Source organism: Rousettus aegyptiacus, unplaced genomic scaffold (genome assembly GCF_014176215.1).
Source record: "Rousettus aegyptiacus isolate mRouAeg1 unplaced genomic scaffold, mRouAeg1.p scaffold_m13_p_1, whole genome shotgun sequence".
In the NCBI taxonomy this organism is placed as follows: domain Eukaryota; kingdom Metazoa; phylum Chordata; class Mammalia; order Chiroptera; family Pteropodidae; genus Rousettus; species Rousettus aegyptiacus.
The window spans coordinates 40001888-40028598 of record NW_023416284.1 but is presented as its reverse complement, the minus strand read 5'-3'; the positions used below and the strand labels follow the sequence as shown (position 1 = coordinate 40028598).

Here is a 26711-nt window from a genome sequence, read left to right as displayed (position 1 = left end):
GTGAAAACAAAATGAAACAAAACAAAACAAAAAAACAGACAGATGCTCCTGTGTCCTTTGGTGGAAGATAAAAGAGATCCACATTTTAGAACATAGAGGACCAGATTTGCTGCTAATGATATAGGGAAAGGAACATTGGTCTGAATATTCAGAAGTGTGTTTGACCCCATGTCTGGCCCTACATACCTCTGTGATCTATGCAGGTAATTGAAAGTGACTTTACCTCTCTGGGACTTGGTTTTATCAACTATTAAATGAAAGGACTGGATTAGCTGACCTCCAAAGTTTATTCCAGCTTTAAAGTTGTGTGTGTTTGTATGCTCTCATTCCTTAGCATTGTGCCTATAAAAAAAATAAACTTACCTTTTATCCTCAAGTCTGGGAAACACGACTTTCCCAACTTTGCTCATTCTTGCCATTGCCTCCTGTCAAATGGAAGAAAGAACACAGAAGGGTGAGTTGGAAAGCTATAACTGAAGTGAGGCTTGTCATAGGCAAGAACATTCTAATTAGAATTCATTTCCCCTTAAGATATTCAGTTAGTCCATTTTTTTTTTCCAATTTATTTTCTCTAGTGTTGGGAATAGAACCCAACTGGACACTAAGAGTTACATTTATGATCACACAGCCGGAGCTTGATAAATGATTATATATTGAAACCTCTAAGGCATAAATAATAGCCCAGAAAGTGAAGCTTTTGTGATCGCTCCCAGGGAGTGATGGGAGGCAATTATTTCTCCTTCTCAGTTCCTGGACACGAGGGCTTAAGAAGGCAACATAACCAGCCACTAAGCACATTGTCTGCTTAACTCAAGATAACAATAACTGAGTTAAACTCACTTTGCACCTGTACTGAAGGATGAAATATTTAAGACCTCTTTATTTCGCCTACAGCTTTTGTCCAGTAGTCTTTGAAATTGTGAGTATGGGACCTCTGGGCTAAGTCTAGACTTGAGTTCTGGTATATGACTTTAGGACATTCTTGTTTTTATAGTGGGATAATTGGGCAGACAGCAAGTTGCAATGTCTGGGTGGACATAGTGTGTACAGCATCAAGATCAACCATGGATTACATTGGCCCCATTATATGACTGAAATGGTGTGGTTTCCTTGGGAAGTCTTCCAATGCTGTTAAAGTTATGGGAAAGTTAGGGGAAATGGAGTGAACCCATACTTTGGAGTTCAGCAGACTTGACCTGGGAGACTGCAAGCAATAGCATGACAAAGTTCCTCAGAACAGGCCCTGTCTTAGGAACAATTACTAACATCTTATTCTTAAGGATGTAGTCATTCTGGGGTCACATGTACAACTTCTTACTCCACATATTTATTGATTACTCACTATGTACCAGATGCTATGCTAGGGACATAGATTTGCATAAGACATCCTCTTTGTCCTAGAGAAACTCACATGCTAGCAGGGAAGGAAAAATATAAAAACTGACTGTCACACAGAATGTGAAGGCTCCTGGGTATTTTCAAAATATCCAAGTGGCCCCTGCCCATCCTTGCCACCTTACTGTGATTTACACACACACACACACACACACACACACACACACACACACACACACACAACTTATTATTTACCTTATGACATGCCATGTGTTTACTGGCCCATATGTTCCTTTTCTACGCTCTCCACCCCTTGGCCTAACCAAAATGTAAGCTACAAGAGGCTAGGGACTTTTCTGTTTGCTTCTTAATCAGCACCTAGAATATTCATCAAACATTGAGATTCTTCTAAGAGCCAAGTACAGCACTCAATATAAATGGAATACAAAGATGAAGAACGCATGGGTCCTTTCATCAAGAAGTTCATCATAGAATGGAAAAGACATTTACCATGATCACACTAGAGTATGATAAATAACTGTTAGAAGTAGATAAACTTTTTTTCAATAGTTATTCAAGAGTTAGGAAATGTGTAAACTTCTTCATCCACTAATCACTTACACATATGTCCATTCCTGCAAGGATGCTCTACCAACTCGTCCTCAATGAGCAAGAATATTTGGAAATAGTTATCTGCCCTCGATGGATTACATAGTGTTGACTGGGAGATTAAGGATGCTCAGAGTAGGAAACACTGACAGCAGAAAAGAAATGGCAGCCTCAAGTGAGGCGATTTAAAAAAATTCTAAAAAATTATTGAAAAGGAAATCATGGTGAAAGGACAGAAACTAAAGCAGGGTAGTGTGGCGCTGTTTTGTGAAGCAGTCAAACACATCTTAGTGACATCACGGCCATTCCACCTAACAAGGACATTTTCAGAGTCCTGCTCTGCTGTGAGGTAGGGAGGATCTAGCCTCCTCTCCCTCCTCTGACTGTTGAAAATGTCCTTAGGGAATACTTCTTCGGGTTGTGCTTAGGCTTCAGGCTTGAGGCAACATTCCAGCACTGCCTTCCTGGGTGGGATCCTGGAAACTTGTATTATAGAAGATGCTCCATAAATGTCACTTCCCTTCCCACTGTAACAGATGTGTGTACAAAAGACTGGGAATTCTTTCTTCCTTTCTTCACATTACTTTTGTTTGTTTTAAAAATAAATTATTAAGAAACAAACACCAGCAATTGAGATTTCAAAGGTTTTTGTTTCTCAAAAAAGTACAGATTTAAGCATTAAACTTAGCTCAGGCATGGACCCACTGAGATTTCTTCTGACTCATCCCACTGCTGCCTCCCTCCTAGATGGAGTTATTTGCTCCTACAGCAACTAGTACTTCCACCTATCACAGCATTTATGACAGGGCACTGCAATTCTTTGCTAGCACATCAGTCTCCCCAACTAGACTGTGAACTCCTTAAGACCGGAACTGTTATAATTATTTCCATAGCCAAACTCAGCATCTGGTATATCGTATGCATTCAGAGAATGTCTACGAGATGAATGAACATACATACGACAGAGGACTAAAATGGAAGTTTTGGCTGAGATCTAAAGATGACAGATATAAGATACTAAAGTGAGCTGGAAACAGACCACCCTGAAAAATTTGTAAAAAGCGTACTTGAGGACCCATTAATCAACTCTTAAACCTTTCATCCACATGAGAAAAAGAGCTGGACTTTTAGGAGACAGCTGTTGGTTTATTGCACATCAGGCCTTCTTCTCAGGAAGGGGAGAGAGGAGTCTCCTCCCTCACAAGGCAACAGAGCAGGGCTTCAGTGAGACCACCAGGGAACTTGGTATGTGTCCCTAAGGTTATGGGACACAGTGACTTGAGTGTGACTCCTTTCTGGAGGAAAAGGGTTGGTTGCCACATCAGTGTAGAAGTAAAGGAGCACTTAGATCAGCCAACACCACCAGCGTCCATCAGACTCCAAAAGGCATAACTGTTTCCCACAGACTCTAGGTAGCTCACATGTGAGATAGCTGTCAAGGGTTGCCATAGATAATTTCTAATATGGCCATGCAAGTCGGCATAAAGAAGCTTGCGAGGACCTACTGGACTTCTGAGGAATTAAAAGGAGAGCAAGTCATTTATTAGAACAGAAGGTATTAACAAGGACAAGATACCGTAAGTGAGAGGGTCCCAGAAGGAGAGGTCCTCCCCAAAATCTATGATTGAGCCTAGCTATAAATACCTATTAGGCTATGACAGCATGAAGCCCATTTATGACAGTGCTGATCAGATAAGAATTTTCCTACATGCCCCACCTCTTTTTCCTACACCAAAACAATCTTATACACTGAGGAGGAAGTAAATGAGGAAGGAAGAAGTCTCTGATTACAGCTGCCTCTTCTCAACTGCAGCAGACCCAGCTGGAGAAGTGAGGAAATGTCTTATCTTTAGATGAAAATTGAAGTGATGATTATTATATATATTCCTTGATATTCTAATTTCTGAATTTTGACTATGTCTTAAAACTTAAGGGACCATATGATTTGTATTGTCCTAGTGACTTTGTACGTATCAAGGAAAGTAATGGAAGTACCAGAATTTTTAACTAGGGCAGAGAAAAAATAGTTGCAGGAATGTAAAGAGGCAGAGGGAATAAAAAATACAATTTTCTTGCAATTCTATCTCAAGAATTGTGTTTGTTCTAAACCCAAGTTATACAAGCATATAAACATTGGATAAAAATATATTAAAATACTAACAGGTTCAAGAGCATGGGGGATAATATTTTCTCTTGTCAACTGGTATTTTTGTGTTTTCTAAATTGTCTACAGTGGCATATATGGATTCAATAACTGTAAGGAAAACAAAAATATACTGCATTCTAAAATACAAAGTTATGCTCAAACAGACAGCCCAAATGACTCGTGCTTACTCTCCTCTTTCTTGAGAGGCAGGGCTCATTATGGGTATTTGACACAATGAGGAGAACACCCAGAGAATCAGTGCTGTCATCAGAAATGGCCCTGCTGAATTTTCTAATTTCTCCAAATCATTAACATAAAACTGAAACCTCATGAACCCACTGGATGCAGTAAATCTGGAAATTACCACAGCATAACAATACGAATTTATTATGGAAATGCTGACACGTGCTAAATATAGTCACCCCCCACAATATATTTCTGTTTAAAAAGGTCTATTTGAAGTTGGCCTCAAAATTCATACTTTTGTCAGCAAGCAGGAGCCAGACAATCTTAATTTGCAGCACGCTACCCTCTTTGTTTGGGAGTCTAGACAGCACAATGAATGCAGTGACTTTTCTCTTTCCTTTTTGCCCACACAATGAAAGCTTTTAAAAACAAAATATTTTGTAAAATTGCATTTTAATCACTTCTTTTCTTTCTCTCTATAAGGCAGGGCTATAAATAAACCATGAAAGTTCACATTTGATCGTTACTTCTGAAAGCGAGTGAAGGGTTTCTGTAGGAAAAAATAGGGGCCCTGTACCGTGGCCATGAAAGACAGCATTCACGGGGTATGACCCTTCCCCGCTGTGTCAAGGCTGAGCTGCCAGTTTGCACACACTGCTCACCACTTCTCTGGGGGCAGCGCTGGCGATCACTGGGCCTGTGTGGGTGTGGGGAACACCCAGTTCTCATGCATTATGGCCTGGTTTGGGAGCTACCAAAGGCTTGAAGCTACACTGAGGTGAGTTACCCAGGAAAATTAAGTTAAAGAAAGGAAAGGGCTCCTCCACACCCATGGAGAAGGTGAGATTTCCATAAGTGGCACACACACTAATCCAGGGAGTGGAGAATCTGGTATCTTCTCCGCTCCCCAGGAGAAGGAGAATTATGGCCTTCAGGCTTTGGGAGGGCTATCGGGAAGTCTAGGCCTAAACACCAACGGGCACTGCAAGCTTGGCAGTGTCCAGTCATAATCTACATGGAAGAATAACGAAAACCTTGCCTGGTGGGAGCTATATTATGAGCTCCCTGAAGGCAGGAACCAGGTCACCGTAGGTCTCATGCCTGGCACAATCCCAGCACTTACAGGTGCGTGGTTCATGACTGCTGAGTTGCTGAATGAAAGGGCAACGACTTCCACAACATGGACAGTGTAAGAAATGCAGCCTAAGCCTGCGTTTCTAAAGGGGCAGACATGCACTCCAGGGAGTGCTCCAGATGTTGCATTAGAATTCTGGAAGAAAGTATTGGAGGTGTCGTTTATATGATATTTTAGTCTAAAGAAATTAATTAAGCTTTACCAGTACCTAATATACAGATTACTTTCAGATCCATCAGTTAGTTGGTCCACACATCAGATAGTCATGAGTCAGGTGAGATGTGTGAGGTTTCCTAAGAGAAGAATGGCGGAGCTCTACAACACTGAGTGGACGACAGCATGGCACTTAGTATGTCCCCAGCTGCCAAGGATCTGCTACATGTTGTCATTTACATAGCCCAGGGTAGTAGATTTATAGGTACCATCTAGTTTATTTAAACCAACTCTCACAAAATGAGCAAGTGGCTGAAAAAGATTCAGTCAGTGGATTAAAGGTAATGGGGATAATTCAGATTCAATTAAACAAAAAATGGTAACTCTTTTACTTGGTATGAGCTCTTCATATAATAAGGTAAAAACAATAAAGACCTAGTCAGGTAAGACAAGAGTTGGAAAAAAATATCATGGATACTGTTTGAGATATAGATACACAGGCACATACAAAAGCATCTAGAAAGCATCAAAAATCACTTAAAAATAATTAAAACTCACATAGATGTATTGTATACCTTTAGATATTGCATGATTTTAGTATGGAGATATCGTAATCGGCAAATATTTGAAATATTTTATTTCAGCTATATTTTATCTGTTTTATAGCACACATAATCTATAAGCTCAGAACATGTCTATGCTCTTTTTCAATAAATAAATTTCCATGTATTAAGGATGCACGCTTGAACTATTTTTAGCTGGAGTATATTATCAAAAACATGTGGCACCTACTGACTTAGCAGACAAGTCCCATGGCCACTGATTGTTATGTTACTGCTTTAGACCAACATTTCCCAGGTGCTTACTCTGTACTGTGCACTGTGCTAATCACTTTACATACGTGACCTTTTTAATCCTCAGAATGACTTTATGATGCAGATATATACTATTATCTATCCCCACTTTATGAATCAAGGAAGTAAAACAGAGAGAGTATAAAGAATTTGCCCAAGGTCATAAAGCTGACAGGTAGTAAAGGGAGAATTCAAGTCCAGTTCCAGACCTTTGCTTAGCCCTAACCTCATACCCAATGTTCCTGTCCTCCCTGTAGTACACAAGCCTCATTCTTGAGTCTACTAGGCTTGAGTTCAAATCCCACTTCTGCTGCTTATTAGCTGTGTGATTTCTTGTGTGAAAATGAGTGTGTGTGTGTGTGTGATGCACCAATACAGTACATTGTACTTTTTCTCAGAGATGCTGACACATAGCTCTGAGATACACGAATCTGCCTTCTTGAGGAACTCTGACTCATTTAAGTGGAACAAGTTCACATGCTAATGTGTGGGCTCAGGCACATGACCCCTCCACAGAAAAACAAAGTGTAGCAATGTGATTTTCCTTCACAAGCATTAAGAAATGGCTAGTTGTTCTTTTCTTTATTTTGTTTTGACACAGCCATCTTTTGACCTGCATCTGGTATTCTGTGTAACCTCCGTGCACTGGAGACAGCATCAATTTAGAAGAAGAAGGAAGGAGAAAAAGGAAAATGTGGGGGAAATCTTCATCATTAATCATGACATGAAGACTTGTATCTCTAATAGTTTTAAATTCTGTCTGTCTGTCTGTCTGTCTACATATACACACATATATCTTGTTTAGGGTGTTGATTACGTGGGGGTGTACATTTATCAAATTTTATCAAACCGTACATTTAAGATCTGTGTATTTCACTTTATGTATGCTTTATTTCAATTTAAAATTATAAAAGAAAAAATTGTATACGTGTATAAGTGTATGTGCTGGTATATTTATATTTTATTTAATTTTCGATTGCATGCCTACCAGATGGAAAAAAAAAATTAAATGCCCTGTTTTCTAATCTTGACTCTAAAATATGCCTCAAATTAGTCTTTTGATCACAAAGTAGAGGTGGGAGTGTGGAAGCTCTTCATTTCTGCAGGAGATGGAGATGCTAGTGGAAAGATACTGTGTTTTAGAGATAAGTAGGCTTGGGATAGTATCCGGGCTCTGCTACTTAGTGGATGTGTGAACTAAGCCTCAGTTTTCCCATTTATATGGTGGTAATAATATCTACTCACAGCATTGTTGAAATTCCAGTATCTCATTCTCTGACTACCATATCATAACTTCCACTTTCATCTCTTAATAGCAGTAAGGGCCAGTCAGGGTGATTTTCAGAAAAAGAGAAAGTATGATGCAGTGATTAAAATGATAGATTCTGACTATAACACTGCCACAGTGTGAAGTTGGGCTATATCACTTACTAGCTGTATTTAACTTCTTTATGCCTGTTTCCTTTCCTAAAAATGGAGATAATAACAGTATGCCTCTTGTAGGACTGTTGTTAGGATCATGAAAGTTATATTAGGTAAAGCGCTTGAAACAGTGCCAGCACATAGTAAATACACCATAAAATTTATGAATTTATTATCCTACTAGCATGCAAACTCCATGTGGCCAGGGGTTTTTATTTGATTCATTCACTGTGCTAAGAACTGAGCCTGGCCAGAATGGGCAATCCATAAATATCTGTTGAATAAATCAATGAATGAGGCAAACTAAATTTTATCTCTCTGGGTTGTTTTTACCCACAATACTTCTGACACCAAATGTGTGGGTTCTTTCCTCAGACCAACCAATTCTCTAACTCTCCAGACATCCTATAATTCAATTTAATTTTGACACTAACTACCCAGAGTTACATCAGACTCCACAGGTTTAAATGCTCAGTCCCACAAGACTTCAGATGTCAGTCATGAGTCCAGGCCTCCCTTACTCCTGACTGACTGGCTATAAATCGGAGGTTCTGATAAGCGCTTCGACCTCAGATTTAATAACTTACTAGAAAGGCTCACAGAACTCAGAAAAACAGCTTGCTTACTATTACTGGTTCACTTTAAAGGATACCACTCTGGAACAGCCAAGATGAAAGAGATACACAGAGCAAGGTATGAGGGTGTGGGAGGTATGAGGAGCTTCCATGCCATTTCTGGGGTGCACCACCCTACGGTCTCTAAATCTGCAGTTTAGGGATTTTTTGGAGTTTTCAGTATATAAATACAATTGATTAAATCATTGGCCATTGGCCAGTAACTCAATCTCCAGCCCCTCTTGGCTCTCTGGAGGTCAGGGCAGGTAAGGCTGAAAGTTCAAACCCTCTAATCAGGCCTTGGGCTTTCTGGCAACTGAACCCTATGCTGAAACTATCTAGGGGTCCCCAGCCATCAGTCATCTCATCGGTATACAAAAGACACTTTTCACTCCAGAGATTCCAGGGTTTTAAGAATTGTGTGCCAGGGATCAGGGACAAAGATCAAATATTTATTTTTTGTTACATCAGAGTCCCTCATCCCTAAAAACTGCAACACAGTCTCCTTGTCTACCTGGAAGTTTGTCCTTCATGGAAGATCTCAGCATCTGTTTACAAAACCCATCCAAAGCTGAGTCTCATTGGTTTCAAAATGTTTCCAACTCTAAGAACTTTCATCCTAGGAACTTTATCTCAGCACTCACTCCCACAGCCATATCCTGAAACTTATCCACTGAGACTTCTATACTCATGTATATTCTAATATACATGACACTAACTGTAATTGCCCATCAATCCAGTTCCCACATTTGCCCCAGAATTCCTACCAAATGTCCTCCTCGACCTCATGGTAATTTCTAGAATCCCATCTCAATCCTGTCCTTTTCTTTCAGTACATATACCCCTAAGGCTTTAATTCCTTCCACAGCTAGGACAGAGTGCACCACCTATTTCATCAAACACATTGACTAACAAGAATCACCACTGATCCCCTCTTAGTTGCCAAGTTCAGCTGATATCTCTAATTCACAGAAACCCTTTAACCAAGGTATGCTTCGTTTATGGATATTTGTTTAGGGCAGAGCAGGTCAGTGGGAGACTGCAACTCGAGAAAGTGCAGCATCCTGAAAGCTCTCGGGTTCTGAACACCTTGAAAATTTACACTGCCTGCTTCAAAGTTATTTCTATGCTGGGCAGATTCTTTGGCCAGACATCTGGTGCCATAATTGGCAGCCAAGAATCAAAATGTGATGGTATTAACATGGTGCACAATGACTGAGCTGCAAGGAATGGTAAGTAGTCAACAGGTTGGGTTTCTCTGTGTTTAGGTTGGTAAATAACAAAATTATCTAAGAGAGGCTATCTCTCCACACTCTTCAAAACTCACTGTTTTGGATCTCCAATTCTCCTAGGCCAGAACCATTTTAGAAGTAGGGCTTGGGCACCCTGGTCTAGCTTTACGGCTGGCTTTAGCCCCATTTACAATACAGAAGTCCCTCTGGCTAAGTTGGAATTTAGTTCAAACCAATTTCAGGAGGGAAAAGACAAGTAGAGAGACTGAGTCTGAAGCCAAGAGTTGGGGAGGCCAAGGATAGCACCAAAGCTCAAAAGTAAGAGAAGGCCTGGAAGGCAACTGCGAAGCCAGCAGGGAAAGTAGGAAGCAGCGGTCAGGGAGAAAAAGGGAAAGGTGTGCAATGAAAGTCCAGGATAGATCATCGTGGTGTCCTTTTGAACTGGTTTATACCTTTTCTGTGTTCCCAAAGTCCTATGGAGTCCCTCTATCTTAGCACTTAGTACACAGTAAGAAAAACATCTGTTTACTAAAATATCTTTTCAATTAAACATCTAAGAGGATGGAGGCCATTGATTTTTATCAGTGTGACCCTTCAACAAATACATGATGAGAGAATGAAAGAATAATGAGTAGATGAACAGATAAATGGATGAATGAATCAGGGATAGAGTATCTGTATAAAGAAATTTTGGGATCTCCCTCAGTTGTACGTTTTTGTATTTCCTGCCTGGTCAACACATTATTCATTGTCAGATGTTATACAGTTAAGATCATAGACTCTGGACTGCCCAGATTGGAACTTTGGTTCTTCTAACTAAATGGCTTGGGCTACTAACTTCTTTATGCCTCAGTTTACTCATCTATAAAATAGAAATAATTACTCATAGAGTTACTAATATGAGAAAATGCAGGCAAACCATTTACATTAGTGCCTAACACAAGTAGTAGCTTAAAAAATTTGAGTTATTTTTATTCTTAGCATTGTTATATGCAACTCCACCCCAGCACTACACAGGATCTTGTAATGTTTTCTTGAGTGATACTATTTAAAGACAGTGCTTCCTAATCTTGTGCTACATGTGACATGCTGCCTGGGCACGGGAGTGATAAAGAGCATGGAATGAAGGAACTATTCAACACTGAATACCAGTTGATGCCTCTGTTTAATGAGGGGAAGGAAGATGAACAATGGGCAGAATGGGGGCTGTAGGGAATGCAAGTGGTAGGAGCTTCTAGGTTTAGAAACATGGAGTTTATTTCTGGGTTGGACTTCCAGGCCTTTTACATAAAATAGACAAAGAAACCAACAACTATGTCAGCTGTGTTTATGAATATGAGTTTGCTCTGGCTTTCACAAGACATAGGGAATTCGGTCTGCTTCCCTCTGGTTACTAAATTATAGGCAAGCACATGACTGGAAAGAGAACTGATCTGGGAATCAAGAGGCTCTCCGGTCCTGTATTAATCTTAGGCTGGGCTCTGTGATTTTGAATAAGCTGCTTCCTTTCTTTGGACCTCATTTCCTCCTCTCCCAAATAGGGAGTTTGAGACAGATAGTGTTAGTTTTATTGTTCAACAAATAGTTATTGAGACCAGTCGTGTGCCAGGCATTGTGCTAGGCATTGTGGTACATCATTGAACCTGACAGCTACTGAAGAAACACGGGTGTTATCAAAGTGTAGAGAGAGACAAAAGTAGTCTGGGGGCTTAAGATACTACCTGTAGGTTCAAAAAGAGTTGGCCATTTAAAATTGATGAAGAGGGTTCTAGGATGAAGAAATGCATATTTGAAGCCTCAAGAGCATATGGAACATTCAAAGGACTGAAAGAAGTCCAAGATGGCTGGAGTAGATAGATTGAGTGATAAGAGATGAAACTATAAATAAAGGCAGAAGTCATATTTTGGATGGCCTTTTAAAATCATGTTAAAAGTTTCTGGCATTATGCCAAACTCAAGGGGAAGCCACTGGGTGGTTTTAAGCAAGAGAGACTGTATTGAAGTTTGTAAAAGATCACTTTGGCTGATGTATAGAAAATGAATTAGAGAGCCATAAAAGCAGAGGCCAAGAGACCATTCAAGAGCCCCTTGGAGCAGTCTGGGTGAGATGCGACGGTGGCTTGGACTAGGGTGGAGATTGTAGAATTAAAGCAAAATAGAAGATTCAAGAGACATAAGATACAGTTTACAAAGAAAGAGACTGTGAGAGACTGAGAGGATGGAAAAGAGAGGGTGCCTTCAGATGTCCTTGAGATTCTGGCAGGAGAGATAAAGTAAATGTGCTGCCATTTACAGACAGCGCAGGTTTTGCAGGCAAAGGTCGAGATGATGAGTTCAGAAATGAACATGTTTAAGTTGAGATGCCAGTGAGCCCTTCAAGTGGAGATGTTATGTGTATAACTGTAGAGCTGCTGGCATAGAAATACTAAATGAATCCTTAGAACTGGATGAGATGGACGGAGTCCTCTAAATGACCAATCTGTAGTTGTAGGCAAAGGAGAGAGAGGTGATGGCAAAACAATTTAGAAAGCATTCAGTGCAGTGAAAGGAAAATCAAGAAAGTATGTTTTTAATGGAAGAATGTGTCAATGAAGGGCGTACTCTATACTGCAAAATGCTGCTAAGGGTAATGTAAGATAAGGATTGAAAAGCCCCTTGTGCTGAGTAATAACCTAGGTTAGTGTTAGTGACTATTTTGGTGGAACTGTAGGAGTAGAAGGCAGATCATCCTTGGTTAAGGAGGCAGTGGGTAGGTGGTGGTGAGAAAATCATGATAGTGAGGGTAGCCATCTTCTAAAATATTTTTGACTGTGAGAGGCAATAAGTGAAGGGGCTGGTAGATAGATAAGAGATTTTATTTTTAAGACGGGAGAGTTCGTGGTAGCTCTGTCCAAAAGAAATAATGTGAGTTACATGAGTAATTTAAAAAGTCTCAGTACCCAATTAAAAAAGTGAAAAGAAACTGGTAAATTTAATTTTAATCTTTTATTTAACCTATTATATCCAAAATATATTATTTTGACAAGTAACCGACATAAACCTTACTAATGAGGTATTTTACATTCTTTTACACATACTAGGTCCCCATCAAAAAACAGATGGATATTCATATTGGGTAACTGAAGTAAAACTAAATAAAAAGTTTGTTTAAAAGAAGGTTTAAAAAAATCATTGAAATCCGGTGTGTATATTACACATTTCGATTTTGAATTCACATGTCAAGAGCATGTTTAAATGCTGATTCTTTGAGGAGGAGTTAGTATTCAATGAGAAGATAAATACATACGAAAAGAAATTGAGTGGGATGTCAGAGGCAGTAGGAGATGAAAGAGCCTCTGATAATAGGTAGGGCATCTCTTCTATTTTGACAAATGCGAAAGAGAAAAAGTTTGTATCTGATATAAGCAGTGGTGTGTTGATAAGTGTTTAATAACTAGTTCTGCAAAAAAAAAAAAAAAAAAAAAAAAGGATGGGCCTGAATTGTAACATTTGCCAATTTCTGTGGTGTACAGACTTTCATTGGGGCCAATTTCAGGCATCTAATGTGATGTCAGTGAATGTGGAGCCGGAAAGAGAGGCACATAATCAGCTCTCATGAGCAGGTGTGAGCTGGCTCCAGCACACCGTTGGATACAAGCAAGTTGGAATACTTGATGGCAGGTGTCTTTCTAGTAGCGTTTATTTTCTCTTTGAGGTAGTTGGTAGTTGAGAATAAATAGAAGGTTGCATGTCTGAACATGAGAAGAAAGATGGGGCTGGGAACAGGGGAGGCTTGATATTGTCATTGCAGAAATTGAGCGGACATATTAGGTCCCCATCAGAAGACAGGTGGACACTCATATTGGGTAACTGAAATAAAACTTTGTAAAGGGCTTTTTTAAAAGAAAGATTAGAAAAGTAAATAAGTTCCCCCTGACTAGCCACAGTGAGGAGCCATTACCAGATCTTGGTCTGAAGGAACAAAGGGAGGAGTGGTTCCCATACCCAGAGAGAAAGTTGTAGGGAGAGGGCTACCTGCAGGAATTGTGATCTACAGAATAGGGATGGTAGATGGATGAGCCAAACAGTGGTAACTCAGCAAGGAGAGCTGGGGGAACAAATTACTTTCATTCTCTCTTCCAGCTCATGCTGGTGCCTCTTACTGACCAAGCCCAACCTGAAACCAGTGGGGGATGGGGTGTAAGGGAGGTTGTCTGGTGACAATTAATACGTAATGAGAGAAGCCTACCTTATGTTTGTATAGTGTTTTCTTTATATTGTTCAGTGGCCTACAGACGGCTTAACACACGCAGAAAGCTGGAATCATCATGGTTTGAGATTTGGTAAGAAAAGAACGATGGAAAAAAATTGAAAAAATAAACAGCTATGTTGAGATCAGTCATGTGGAAAGAGAAAAGGGGGAAGAGGAAAGTAAAAAGATGTCCCACAATAGCCCTTCAAAGTGCATGTTAACCCTGTTTTAGAGGAAACTGAAAGTTAAAGCAGCCATGTGGCTGACTGGCAGCAAGGTTAGTTAGTGATGGGGTTAGGAGACAGGTCTGCCCAACTTGAAAGCACTTTCCACCCGACCATTCCACTGACAAGCAAATGAGTGGTTTGATTTAATTGGGGGAGGAAGAACTGCGAATGTTCATTTTAGCTTTTAGTTAAAACGGAAGCATTATTGGACTTTTCTACCCCCAATATATAAACTCATACATGCTGAAAAGTCAGGATGCCCTTGGGCATTTTCAATGCAGATGTTTTTCTCACATGTACAAGCTGAAAGGTGGATGAGAAACACGCAAGGGTCTCTTTTGTGAAATAAAAGTGGAGTCAAGTTCTCAAGCATGCTCTGGTTCCCTCCTCCATGTCTGCTCTGGTCTCCCCTCTAGACAGCACCTGGCCAGATCACCTTCCTCCTTATGTGCAGTGATATGAGCAGAAGGGGGAAGAGGGAGCCATGTGACTTTCCTGTGTGTCTGGTACATAGATATAACCCCTGGGTATTCCCAGGGGCTAGGCACATGGTGAGTGCTCAGAGATTATGGGCGAATGGAATCTTTTAGAGATCATGTTTTCTGTGTCAAATATTCCATGGTCTGACAACAGGATAAAAGATTAGAAATCAGAGCTGCGAAGCTGGGGAACAGTGCATAGGGAGCATTGGAAATAGCTAGGTTGGAATTCCTGTGGTGTGACCTTGGCACCTAATCTCTCTGGGCCCATTGATGAAATTTCCTCATTTATAAAACTGGCCAATATCTACTGGGTAGTTGTGAGAATGAAATGAGCCCAAGGATACAAAACTCCTGGCACGTATAAATGCTCAGCAAAAACTGATTCCTTCCACTTTCCTGTCCCTCTCTTGTCTTTCTATGATTTAATCATTGCTTTCATTTCCCAAAATTATCACTTTCTTCTGATACCGTATGCCATTCACAAAAGATAGTCGCTTCCCAACCGTGATTATTCTAGGGTTTTCTAGTTGTTTTGTTTTGGTCACTTTTGGGCCTTGGTGACCCTAGGTGACCATTCTGTGGAAACCATGGTGTTTTGGATTGTGACTTTTTTTCCATCTTTGAATACACACTGAAAGTTTTTTTTTGTTTTTTTGTGTTTTTTTTTACCTTTTATTCCAACTCTCGTTTGCCATCTGGTGCCTGGCTTGGCTGCATCTGTGTTTGCTTAATGACTTTAAGCGAAGGCCGAGTTTACATATGGGAAGAAGGAGAGGGCTTTGCTGATTTCTTCCATATGTTCATTTATTCATATATTATGGTTTTTGTAATCTAACCAGCATAGATCCCTTCAGACAATCCTCGCACTGTTCCTTGGAGACCCGTTTCTTTGTGTGTTCAGCTGGGAGTTTCTGCGAGAACCTTTTCTGCAATGTCCATTCTCTTTAGCATAGTTCACTGTGGCTTTTAGATGGGCACAAAATTAATGTTCTCGAAGATTTTCTTTTTGAATAGAGGAGGCTCATTTGATTTGGGTGATTCTATGGAAGGAGCCCTGAGTTCTGAGCCCTTCTCTCCACCTGTATATAGAGTGAATTCAGACAAGTTCTATATCCACTATGGTCCTCAGTTTACTCACTACAAACCAAAAGGCTGGGGTGAGGTCTGCTCTGACACTGAAGAGCCTCACAGCACCCACTTTCTGCCTCTGTTGCTGGGTTTCTGGCTCTTACAGATTAGTACGTGAAGTCCCAAAGTGTGCCTTCCTTCTTCTCAGCTCTTGAGTAGAGAGAGGTATGCATGGGGGGGAAATGCAAGAAAGGCATCCCATCTTCTGCATAATGCATGAATGAAAGATGATGAGACCTACTTCTTCTTTTGTAAACAATCATCTTGCTTTCTTTCTCTGTAGTATACTTGGGGCTCAGTTTAGTGTGAAGGCTCATGAGCTATGGAGACAGAAGGAATTGGGCTTGAAACCTGCCTCTTCTCTTAGCAGCTTGTGGCCCTGAGTGGATTTCTTAATTTTCCTAAGTCTTATCTTCCTTCTCTGGTTTAGAGAGTAATACCTCCATTCTAGGCATGTTGAGTGAATAGGTAATCATGAATTCCTAGCACGGTGTTTTGAATAAAGCAAGTGCTCTCAAATTTGATTACCTCTGTGCACAGTGGATTCAGTGGTGAAATGCCACAGTGCCGAGAACGCCTCAGAGTAAGAAACAGACACTACTCACAAGTCACAAAATCGATTGATGGCAAAGCCAGGACTAGAAGTTAGGACTCCTCCCAACTCCCAGGCTGCAGATCTTTATCATGAGCTTAGAAAGGTAGAGAAAAATGGAGGGCTGAGTAAGATTTACCAGGGACCAGATGTTGGCTAAAGGAGGAAGGTGGCCTAAGCTTACTCTAGGAGGCTAGTAAGTAGGACAGAGCTTTTCAAGGGGCCAGAAATGTGTATGGATATGGGGAAGAGTGAGTGGAGCTCATTTTGCAAATGTCCTTAAATCACTCTGAAAGCTTCTCTTCTTCCCTCCTTCCCTTTCTCTATTCTCCATCCCCACCCACAACTCCTTTGTGCCTAGGAGAATGAAACTGAAAAGAACAAAAATTTTGAGTGAATGTTTCAGTATGGCCAGATAGACAGGTGAGGCTGTGTTTGGTAGCTTGGGCAGGAAAGCTTTGCTAGTTTATTTGCAGAAGTCGAATTAATCTCTGCCAGATAATCAAGCAATAATGTGTCGGCTTAGAGGCAAGGACGGAACAAGAAATTATATTGTCCACAGCCTTCTCCTAGGCCCTCTGTTAGAAAGCATGAAGAAGAACAGTGTCGCAAGGGTGGCTCCAGATAACCGTGTCTTTAGATCCTTCTTCTTTCTTTCAGAGAGCAGTCAGATTCTGAGAGATGAGGGTACTCTCCTCCCTCGCAGAGTGTTTCAGGGCACTGAGGTAAGGGAGGGTCTCGGCATTGCTGAGCCTCTGGTGCCTCATGTTATATATGGTATGTATGCATGATATGTATGTGGGTGTATATGCATGTGTGTACGGATGCATCCTTTATGTTATGGCTTAGCTGACAGTCAAAGGATGTGCAGACATTAAGTAGGTCAAGGATGGGAGAAGCACACATCTAGCAGAGGAGAGAACCATGTGGAGGAAAATGACACATTTGAGGAATAAGAAGGATGGTGGGGTTGGGGCAGATCGAGTGAGGACAGGTTTGGATAAGACAGAGCTGAGAGGCAGGCAGGAGCCACACCACTCGGACCTTACAGTCTCCTTTTCTGGAGCACTGGGAAGTCAGGGGTGCCACCACCTGGTTGTTCTGCCACATTCAGCCCAGCAAAGGCCAGAAGCAGAGGTCCAGGAGGAAGATTAGGGTGGCGCTGGTGGATGTGGGAGATGTGCACAGATATGATAGGTACTCAGGAGGCTTTGATGGATCGACGGGGGTGTTAGGGAGAAAGAATTATTAGAAATACTACAGAACTCTTAATAGATTTCTAGAATTAGGCATCTACCCCACTTAAGTAGAGGCAGAGTAAGGACTGGTACTTAGGGCTATTTACATAGAGGTCTATTAGATCTGAATGCACTTACTTATTCAGGGTCATTGGGTAACAGGAGAGGCAGAGCTTCAGCCTGGCCTCCTCCTGTTTAGAGGACAATGGCTGCCAGAAAAGAACATCAAGAGAAATAATGTTGTAAAGATTCCTCACAGACCTGGCCAAAGCTTACATCAGCCAGTCATGTGGGTTTTAAGCTCCATTATTCAGTAAGAAATGGATTTGTCCTTGTAAGTGCTGCAAGATCTGGCACTTACACCTGAGATGTGAAGGCACTTTTTTTTTCTCCCCCCCTTTTTAAAACAGCAGAGACTTTGACAACCTGGGAGTTTAAATGCAACCTCTGGACACCGAACAGAGTATGTGTGGCTCATGGCTTTCCACAGAGGCATCTCCCAGTTTCCTTAAGGTGGTAAGGAAGTGCTGGGAGAACAAGAAAATGTGTGTCAAGACAGAAGATGTGAGGCGATGGAAAAATGCTAGGACCCTTATGCACAGACATCTTGGAGCAGAAAACTATGGCACCCGGAACCACATAAGCCTTTGCGTGATGGGGCATGGGATGCAGGAACTCCACTGAGGAGTGAGTGAATACAGCATGTGGACAGGGAATTCGGGGGGTGTTCGGATTTTCAAGTCTGGAATGAAGATAGATAGGGAAGATCTTCGAATCAGAAACCGTAAGGAAATTTCCTACTAGATTCCTATTCAGGGACCAGGTCTTCCAGTCTTGTGGAAGATAGAGAAATGGAAGTAAGAATCCTCACCACTCATTAAGCACTCATGAATAACAAGGAGTAACATTTTTGGTATTCTATGTGTGTGCCATCTTATCTCATCATTCGTGGCAACCCCAAAAGATGGGTGTTATCGTTATTATCCCTATTTTATAGGGGGCGGGGGAGAGAAGTGAACAGAGGTTAAGTAACTTACCCAAGATCACCTAGGATTCAAAACCTCACAGTAGAACCCATTGCTTAACTCAGTGCTGTACCAAAAGTTAGGGTAATCAAAGCTATTCACGGGGTGTGGGCAATAGAGGGGGGTGCACTGTCTGTAGAGAATTAAATTCTAATAATAAGACCAGTTAAAAGGCCCATCTGCTTTTTATTATCACATGCATTGGCAATATGTCAGTGGTAAAATCTCTCCTCCAGGGCAAACTTCTCCCACTCAATATATCTCCCATCTCTCCTAAGCCACTGGCTTAGCCACTCTGGAAAGTAGGAATTACTAGTCACACTTTACAGATCTTGAATCTCATCCAAACACTTCCAGCCTGCCCTGTACCACCTCTCCTTTAAGCCCTGTATGTACAGTGGATTCAGTATATTGGCTATTAGTTACATATGTAATTACATCTTTACTGTCTGTCTCTGCCATCAGACCATCGACTCCATATTGAAACACTGGGCTTAGAAGGTTGATGGTGTTCACTCAGTAATATTTGCTGAATGAATAGATGGGTGAATGACGGTCAACCGAAAATGCCACTTCCTCCATGAAGTTTTCCTTGGGAGTAGAAGGGTCCAGCTCTTCAGGGAGGAAGCTGTGATAATGAGCTGGGCCGTTCTTCCCTCCAAGGCAGCCCAGGAAGTTCTCTGCCAGGTGTGAAGAGCATGGGTCTTAGTGTAGCTCTGAGCTTCAGATTACACCAACCTTCCTCTTTATGGAATCACCATTCCTAGGAAGAGAAGACTTCCTCTTGGGACTGGTATTTTGAGAAATGATAGAAATGAAACCTGACTAGGGCCACAAGCTACTTATACTTTGGTACAGATTTTGAATTACCTTTAGGATTGTGCAATCTTAGATTAAGATCTAGATGCAAAAGATCCCAGCATGATCCTCAGAGAGAGAAATCTATGTTGTTTTTCGCATGTTTCTAAGCTGCTGTATAAATATAACTTTGCAAACATCTCTATGACCTGGGATGTTGTTTTTATTTTGAAATGGGAGCATGTTGGTTTACAAGTTCATTAAAACTAAGATATATTTTGCTAAAGTATGATGGAATTGGCATCCCCACAGCAGGCCACTTCAAACCCATTTGTTAAACAACACTATAATCCTTGGTAAAACATTCTAGATATAGTGCTGTTATCATGTCCTCCTTTTTTATCTTTTGAAATATATTTTTTCCCTAAAAATATTCCAGACACCCTTTCTGGGTGGTCCACCTGTGAGAAAAGAGTTCCCGGGTCTTTTCTGAGAGTTGGTTCACAGCGGGGTCAGTCTTTCATGCTCACAGCCAACATCTAGGAGAGAGACTGCGTGAACTGCATCATGAGGTGACATAGGCGTTGTGGCATCACAGCTGGCCATGGGCAGAAATCAACAGAATGGCTTAGAATTTAACATGGAGGCAGGCAGAGAACTGTCAAAGGTGAGGTCAGATGGAAAGTCTCCTGATCTCCAGCACTGCCATGATATATTTGAAAAGTTCGGCAATGTTATGGGAAGGGCCTTAAAGAGGAAGGTCCCCAGCGAATGGGTGATGCCGAAATGCTTGCCCATCTCTATGACTCACTACCTGGAATTTCCATCCTACGAAACAGTTTAAGACAGTATCTCAAGAAGATGAATGTTTGTACACTTTTATGTTTAACAAGAAGGGATTAGGGGGCAGTCAATATATTAGAAGGCGTCTTTGTCATATCAACTAGCTAATGATGGGGGAGAGTCTCAAAGGGGTGGGTGGGGCATGGAAAAGGCTAAGCGTGGACAGAGGGAGCAAAGGGCCAGAAAGTTCTATACAGCCCTTGATATCTTAAGGAGTGGGAAAGAATAGATTCTACGGAGAGTAAGTTTTGGAAGTATTTTTTTTTCCTTCCAATAATCTTCATTTTCCTCTGTCCCCTTCTCTCTTTCCCTATATCTTTCCTTCCTTCCTTTCTTCTTATTCCCTCTCTCCCTTCACAGACATTAAGTGAACACCTACTACATGCTGACCATGATTTTAGGTTCCAGGAATTACTGGTGAACATAATCAGAATGGTCCCTCCCCTGGGAAACCAAGAGCCTTTTAGGACAGTAAACAAATACTCACAGAAATATGTATAATGATGCATTATACTAAGTACTGTGAAATGGAGTACAAGGGGCTACAGGATATGATGTGAGGAACACTAGCTTGGGGGGGGGGGGGTTGGGGAATTCTTCTCTCAGGGAGTGACATTTAAGCTCACAGTCGAAGGAAGAGAAGGACCCATATCAAGAAAATATTTATGTGTGGGTGGGAGAGGCAGCATTACAGCCAAGGGAATAAAATAACAACAACAGCGATGGTAACAACAATAGATAAAACTGACTGCACAGCTATTATGTGCCGGTAACTAATCTAAACATCTAACACCTATTCATTTAATCCTCACATCAGTTCTGAGGTAATCACTGTTATTATCCCCATTTTTCGTATCAGACAAATGAAGCACAGAGAAGTCAAGTAACTTGCCCAAAGTCATGCAGCTAGAAGGTAGAGAAATGGGATAAAACGCAGATAATCTGGCTCCAGGAGAGAAAGATCTGTGAAGTGGAGGAAATGGGCAAGGGCAGGGGACTGAGCTCGTACAGATACGAAGGGGGAAGGCGCACCCAGGCCTTCAGGGGCCCTGTGATGGGTTCTAGAGTTTTTCCTAAATTTAAGGATGGAAACTAATTGCAGGAGTTTTAGGGGGTGAAAGTGGCATTTCTTAATGCCCCTTCTTGTTTCAGTGGAAGAGAGAGCAGCCTGGAGCCTGCAGCCAGTTGGAAGAACAGGGCAGTAGCATGTATAGGCGGTTTGCATGAAATAACCAATGAAATAACTAACCAACTAGCTAAACTTCTTAATGCCTTCCTTCCCTTTACTTCTCTTCCCCATCTCTTTCCCTCTGTTTCCATTGCTCTCTCTGTCCTCCCACTCCTTTCAGCAGAAGGTGGGGGACACCATGAAAAGACCCCCACCCCTGCTCCCTTTGCCAAGCTGCAGGCAGACCCTGGCATTCCTTCATCTTCTCTGAGGCACCCTTCTCGCTTCCCGGACTCAGGACGGTCCTCTTCCGTGCCTGCATGCCGAGAGGGAGCAGCTGCTGGTATCTAGAACAACTCCCAGCTGTTCTCCCAACTTTTCTCAAGTGTTTCTCAGTGTCAATGCCTCTAATTAGTTAAAATAGAAAGGGGGGTGGTAAACAGACGGGCAAAAAAGAGGCCTAATTTTAGCTGTAGCCAAAAGGATTTTCCCCTAAATACACTGTGATCTTAAAATACTCAGCTAAGTGCATGTGGACACTGCAGGGAGTGGATTTAAAAACAGCTACAGAGGAACATTCGAAGGCCAAATGGGGCAGCCCCTGCCTTCCCATATGGCTGGATGGAAGAGGAAGGGAATGAAAATAGACTGAATCCTTATTCTGTGCCATGCACTGCGCTAGGCACTTTGTGTATGTCAACTCAGCAATTTATTGCCCCCTCACAGCCAAATTACCCTCATTTCACAGAAGAGGAAACTGAGGCTTGGTCAAGTTGAAGTTATTCTATCCAAGAAGACACAGCTAACTGGAGAGCCAGGATTCAAACCTGGGTCTCTCTGACTTTCCCGTGTCGAGTAAGACTAAAATGGGGTCTTGAACCCAGGACAGATGGGGCATTGGGCAGACAGCTTAAGCACAGATTCAGGGCAGAGCTTCGGAGCAAAAATCCAGAGGATGCTGGCTCTCAGAACACTTAGCAGCATATCACTGTAGGAATGAACTAGCACGAATCACTCAGGGCCTTGACTTTTTCCAATCCTGAAATCCCTCCCAGCCCTCACAAGATGTGATGAAGGAAGGACCAGGCTGTCACTAAAGATTTACAAGTAGATAAATCATTTGGTGAATGCCTCCACCCCTCACTCCAGCAACAAAGACCCCTGCATTGTTGGGCAAAGGAATCTGAACTGGCTAATACCCCTCATTCTCTGTCCCCCTCCCTGCCCCGGTCTCTCTCAGGTTATGGTGGAATCTGGGCTCCTTCAGATAACGGGCCACCTGGTAGGATTCATCATGTCAACTTCCTTCATCTCAGTTCAAGCTTAAAAGGCCTCTTCACTGGGAATCTCCCCCGTAAGGTTTTCTGCGCACATCTGGAGATGGTCCACAATGGGCCTTTGAAGCGGCCTGAAGCATTCCGGGAAGTCCGCCCCCCTGGGCTGAGGTTTAAAGAGCAGAAGCCCACATTTATTTTTCTTTCCCGCCTTCTTTGACAAAACTCCTCCCAGTGGTTTGTGGGCATTTGCAAAACAGCCCTGATTTTCAGCTCACTACATCGAGAGCTGAATTCTTAGAGGAAAACAACAATGAAGCAAATTCAAAAGCAGCACTGGTGGGTTTGGCTTCTCCACCAGACTCTGAGTCGTACTTTAGTCATTTTAGTCATCTTTGTAATAGAAAGAAAATGGACTTTGGACTCAAATGACCTTGCTCCATCACTCAGCATTGGTGACATTTTGTCAAGTCACTTAAACTTTCTGATCTGTGAAATGAGTTCATGGTGCCTGCCTTATATGGAGTACTAAATGTTACATGAAGTGAGGTGAGAAAATCACTTTGCACATTGTCCGACATGGAGTTTATCAGGGCTATGCTGTCCCCTTTGCCAGGATCACCCTTCCTCATGCAGACGAGCAGCTACTCATGTTTTTACAACTCCACTCAAGTGATGGTTTCCTCCTCTGGCAATGTTTGACCTCCCTCCTGCTTAAGCTAGCTTAGGTACATGTCTTCTATGCTCAATAACCTCATACTCTAATCCATAATTCATTGTTATTTCCATTTAAAGTATATGTCCACCATGCCTCCTCCCACCCCTGTAATAACCGTAGACATATAAAGTCTTTCTTTGTCATTGAATCTGCATACAAAGCATGATGGCTAGTATACTGATATGGTCAGTGAATATCAACTAATTAATTAATTTAACAAATATTTATTAAGTAAATACCATGCTAGCTACTGAAGATATAGCAGTGAATAAAAGAAGAATCAGGAAATACATTAAGGAATACAGAGACACTTCCAGTTACAGCTCTAACATGTAAAGAGCATAGAAATCATCACTCCCATTCTCACAAGAAAAAAAAGCCAGCAAACTGAAAATCACTGATCTTTCTTGGATTTTTTGGAGAACTGGAGTTTCAGGGCAAACCACCACCCTGAGACCTGGAGAGGTAGGAAAATCGGGACAGTTACAGTTGAGAACTCCTTACCTAGATCTGAAGCCACTGGAGCCACAAACTTGTAGGGATACTTAAGTGGTGATTTTGAGGAAGTGCTAGGGGCTGGGTGTGGACTAGCATAAGACTGAGAAACTTCTGGGGCTGCAGTCTCAGTTGGGGGCCCACACTTCCATGTGTTTTAATTCCAAGAATCTTACCAGGTTCTCACTATAAAGAAGCAAGAATGATCCCCTCCTGGCCCCAGCAGGAGGAGGAAAAGAGCAAATGCTGTGAAGTAGGCCTCTATAACAAAGGCCTACTCTTGAGGAGAAAAGACTTTGCCAGAGCCATATCCCACCCAGGGGAAGGACCTCTCTCTAACTCTAGCCCCCTCTAGACTTCCTGTCGCACCAAAGAGGAAGGAAAAAAGTTAAGAAACAACTGTGAAGCTCACAGCCCAAGGACAGAGGCCCACTAAAAGCTAAGATTTAATCAAACGATTATAGTGTGCTTTCCCTTCCCCACACTTTAAAACCACACCAACAGGCCACTAGTATCTTACAGATGCAAGAGCTATAAACACAGACTCTAAGGAGTTCTTTGGAAGGTCCAAAGACAGAGGAACAATTAAAGCTTAAAGCAAGCAGAAGAAGAAAAGAAGAAGAAGAAAAATTATCAAAAGCAGAAATCAATGGAATTGAACACAGGAAAACAGAGAAAATCAATAAAACCATAAAGATTGCTAAAATGGATAAACCTTTAGCAGAGCTAACCAAGATAAAAAAAGAGGAGACACAAATTACTAACATCAGAAATTAGAGAAAGGTCATTATTACTGATTCCATGGACATCAAGTCAGATAATAAAAGAATCTATGAGTGAATCTATGCCCACAAATTTGATAACTGAACTATTTCCTTTAAAAGTACAAACTACCAAAATTTACACAGGAGAAACAGATCATCTGAATAGAGCTGTGTCTATTAAAGAAATTGAATTAATAATTAATAACCTAAACACAACAACAACAAAGCACCATGCCCAGATGGTTTTACTAGTAAATTTTACCAAATATTTAAGAAATTATACCAGTCTTCACTAAAAACAGGAGTAAATAAAAGACATCCTAACTCATTCTGAAGCCAGCATTATCTAATACCAAAACCAGATAAAGACATTACAGGAAAGGAAATCCAAAATCAAATATATCTCATGAATATAGATGCAAAATACTCAATAATACATTAGCAAATCAAATCTAACACACACTTCACTAAAGAAGATATACAGATGGCAAATAGCATATGAAAAGATACTAAACATCTTTGCCATTAGGGAATTGCAACTTAAAACGACAATGAGATACCATTACACATATATTAGAAACTGACAATACCAAATGGTGATGAGGATGTGGAGCAACAGGAACTCCCATTCTTTACTGGTGGAAACGCAAAAATAATACAACCACTTTGAAAGACAATTTGGGGGTTTATAACAAACTTAAACATGGTTTTATTATACAACCCAGCAATTGTGTTCCCACAATAGATGTTTACCCAACTGGTTTGAAAACTTATGTCCACAGAAAAACCTGTGTGTGAATGTTTTTTCATAATCACCAAAAACTGAAGGCAACCAGGATGTCTTTTAGTGCGTGAATGAAATTGGTACCTCTATACATAGGAACACTGATGATTACATGTAGAAATATTTACAGATATGGGTATACATACAGATTAGAATACACACATATATTTCCTTGCACTGTCAGCTGGGAGAGCCTAGAGACAACAATAGCTCAAAAGCAGTCAGCACACTTAGTACTTAGATCTTGGTTTCTAATACCATTCTGAAAAAAAAAAATCAGGGCTCCTTGGAGAAGTGGATGATTCTAGGGCTGAGGCAGGAAATATACACGATGAGCCTGGAACATTCTGTAGTGCCAGAAAGTAGTAAAGTAATTAAAGAAAACATAATTATGGGCTTATGTCAGAGAGATAAAACTACCTGAAGGGCTTCTAATGATCAAAACTGCAACAAATGAGCAACAAATACAGTACTGGATTATAACTAAAAATATAACATTAATATCTATGAGTCCACACTGTTGCAAAGAAATGACTGAATGAATAAATTCATTCAATGAATGAGAAGAGATGACTCTCTTATGCAGAATTCCAAATCGATGTAGATATTCCACCTCCAAGGAAGTGAAGCATAACTTCTACTCCTTAGTGTGGGCTGTACATAGTTACTTCCTTCCAAAGAGTACTGTATGAAAAGTGGAAAAAACCAGTAATTTTACATTAGAGAACAATGACAAACACTACCTCAACTAGGTGATCAAGGTCAACATCAACAGTAAAAAGTCGTGTTGATAATATGTACCCTTGATATGATGTGATGAGAACGGTACTTTATCTTTGTGGTTTTGTTTCTCAAAAACTTTACCCCAGTCTAATCGTGAGAAAAAAAATCATATAAATCCCAAATATCTGGCCAATACTACTTAAAACTGTCAAGGTCATCAAAAACTAGAGGAGCCTAAAGAGACAGGATGATTAAATGTAATCTAATATACTAGATGGGATCCTGAAACAGAGGACAGCAGATAAAAACTAAAGAAATCTGAATAAAATATAGACATTAGCTAATAGTAATGCATCAATACTGGTTCATCAATTGTAACAAATGTTCCACACTAATGTAAGATGTTAACAATAAAGAAAACTGAGTATAGGGCTTACCAAAACTCCCTGTATATATCCTCATAACTTTTCTGTAAGTAAAGAAACTCCTAAAAAGTAAGCTTAATTAAAATAATGTACACATGTACACACATATG

At 41.0% G+C, this 26711-nt stretch overlaps 1 protein-coding gene across 14 annotated transcripts in view; it reads right to left on the bottom strand.

The window, feature by feature from the left end:
• The window catches only part of FGGY (FGGY carbohydrate kinase domain containing), a 401184-nt gene that overhangs the window by 38954 nt on the left and 335519 nt on the right, over positions 1–26711 (bottom strand). For all 14 annotated transcript variants that reach the window (XR_001598827.2, XR_004955141.1, XR_004955142.1 and 11 more), the window contains one exon: positions 364–425. Coding sequence is in view for 10 of the 14 variants with exons in the window: in XM_016159901.2 (XP_016015387.1) it covers positions 364–425 (62 nt within the window). In the remaining 4 variants the exon portion in view is untranslated. The remainder of the gene's footprint in view (positions 1–363; positions 426–26711) is intronic.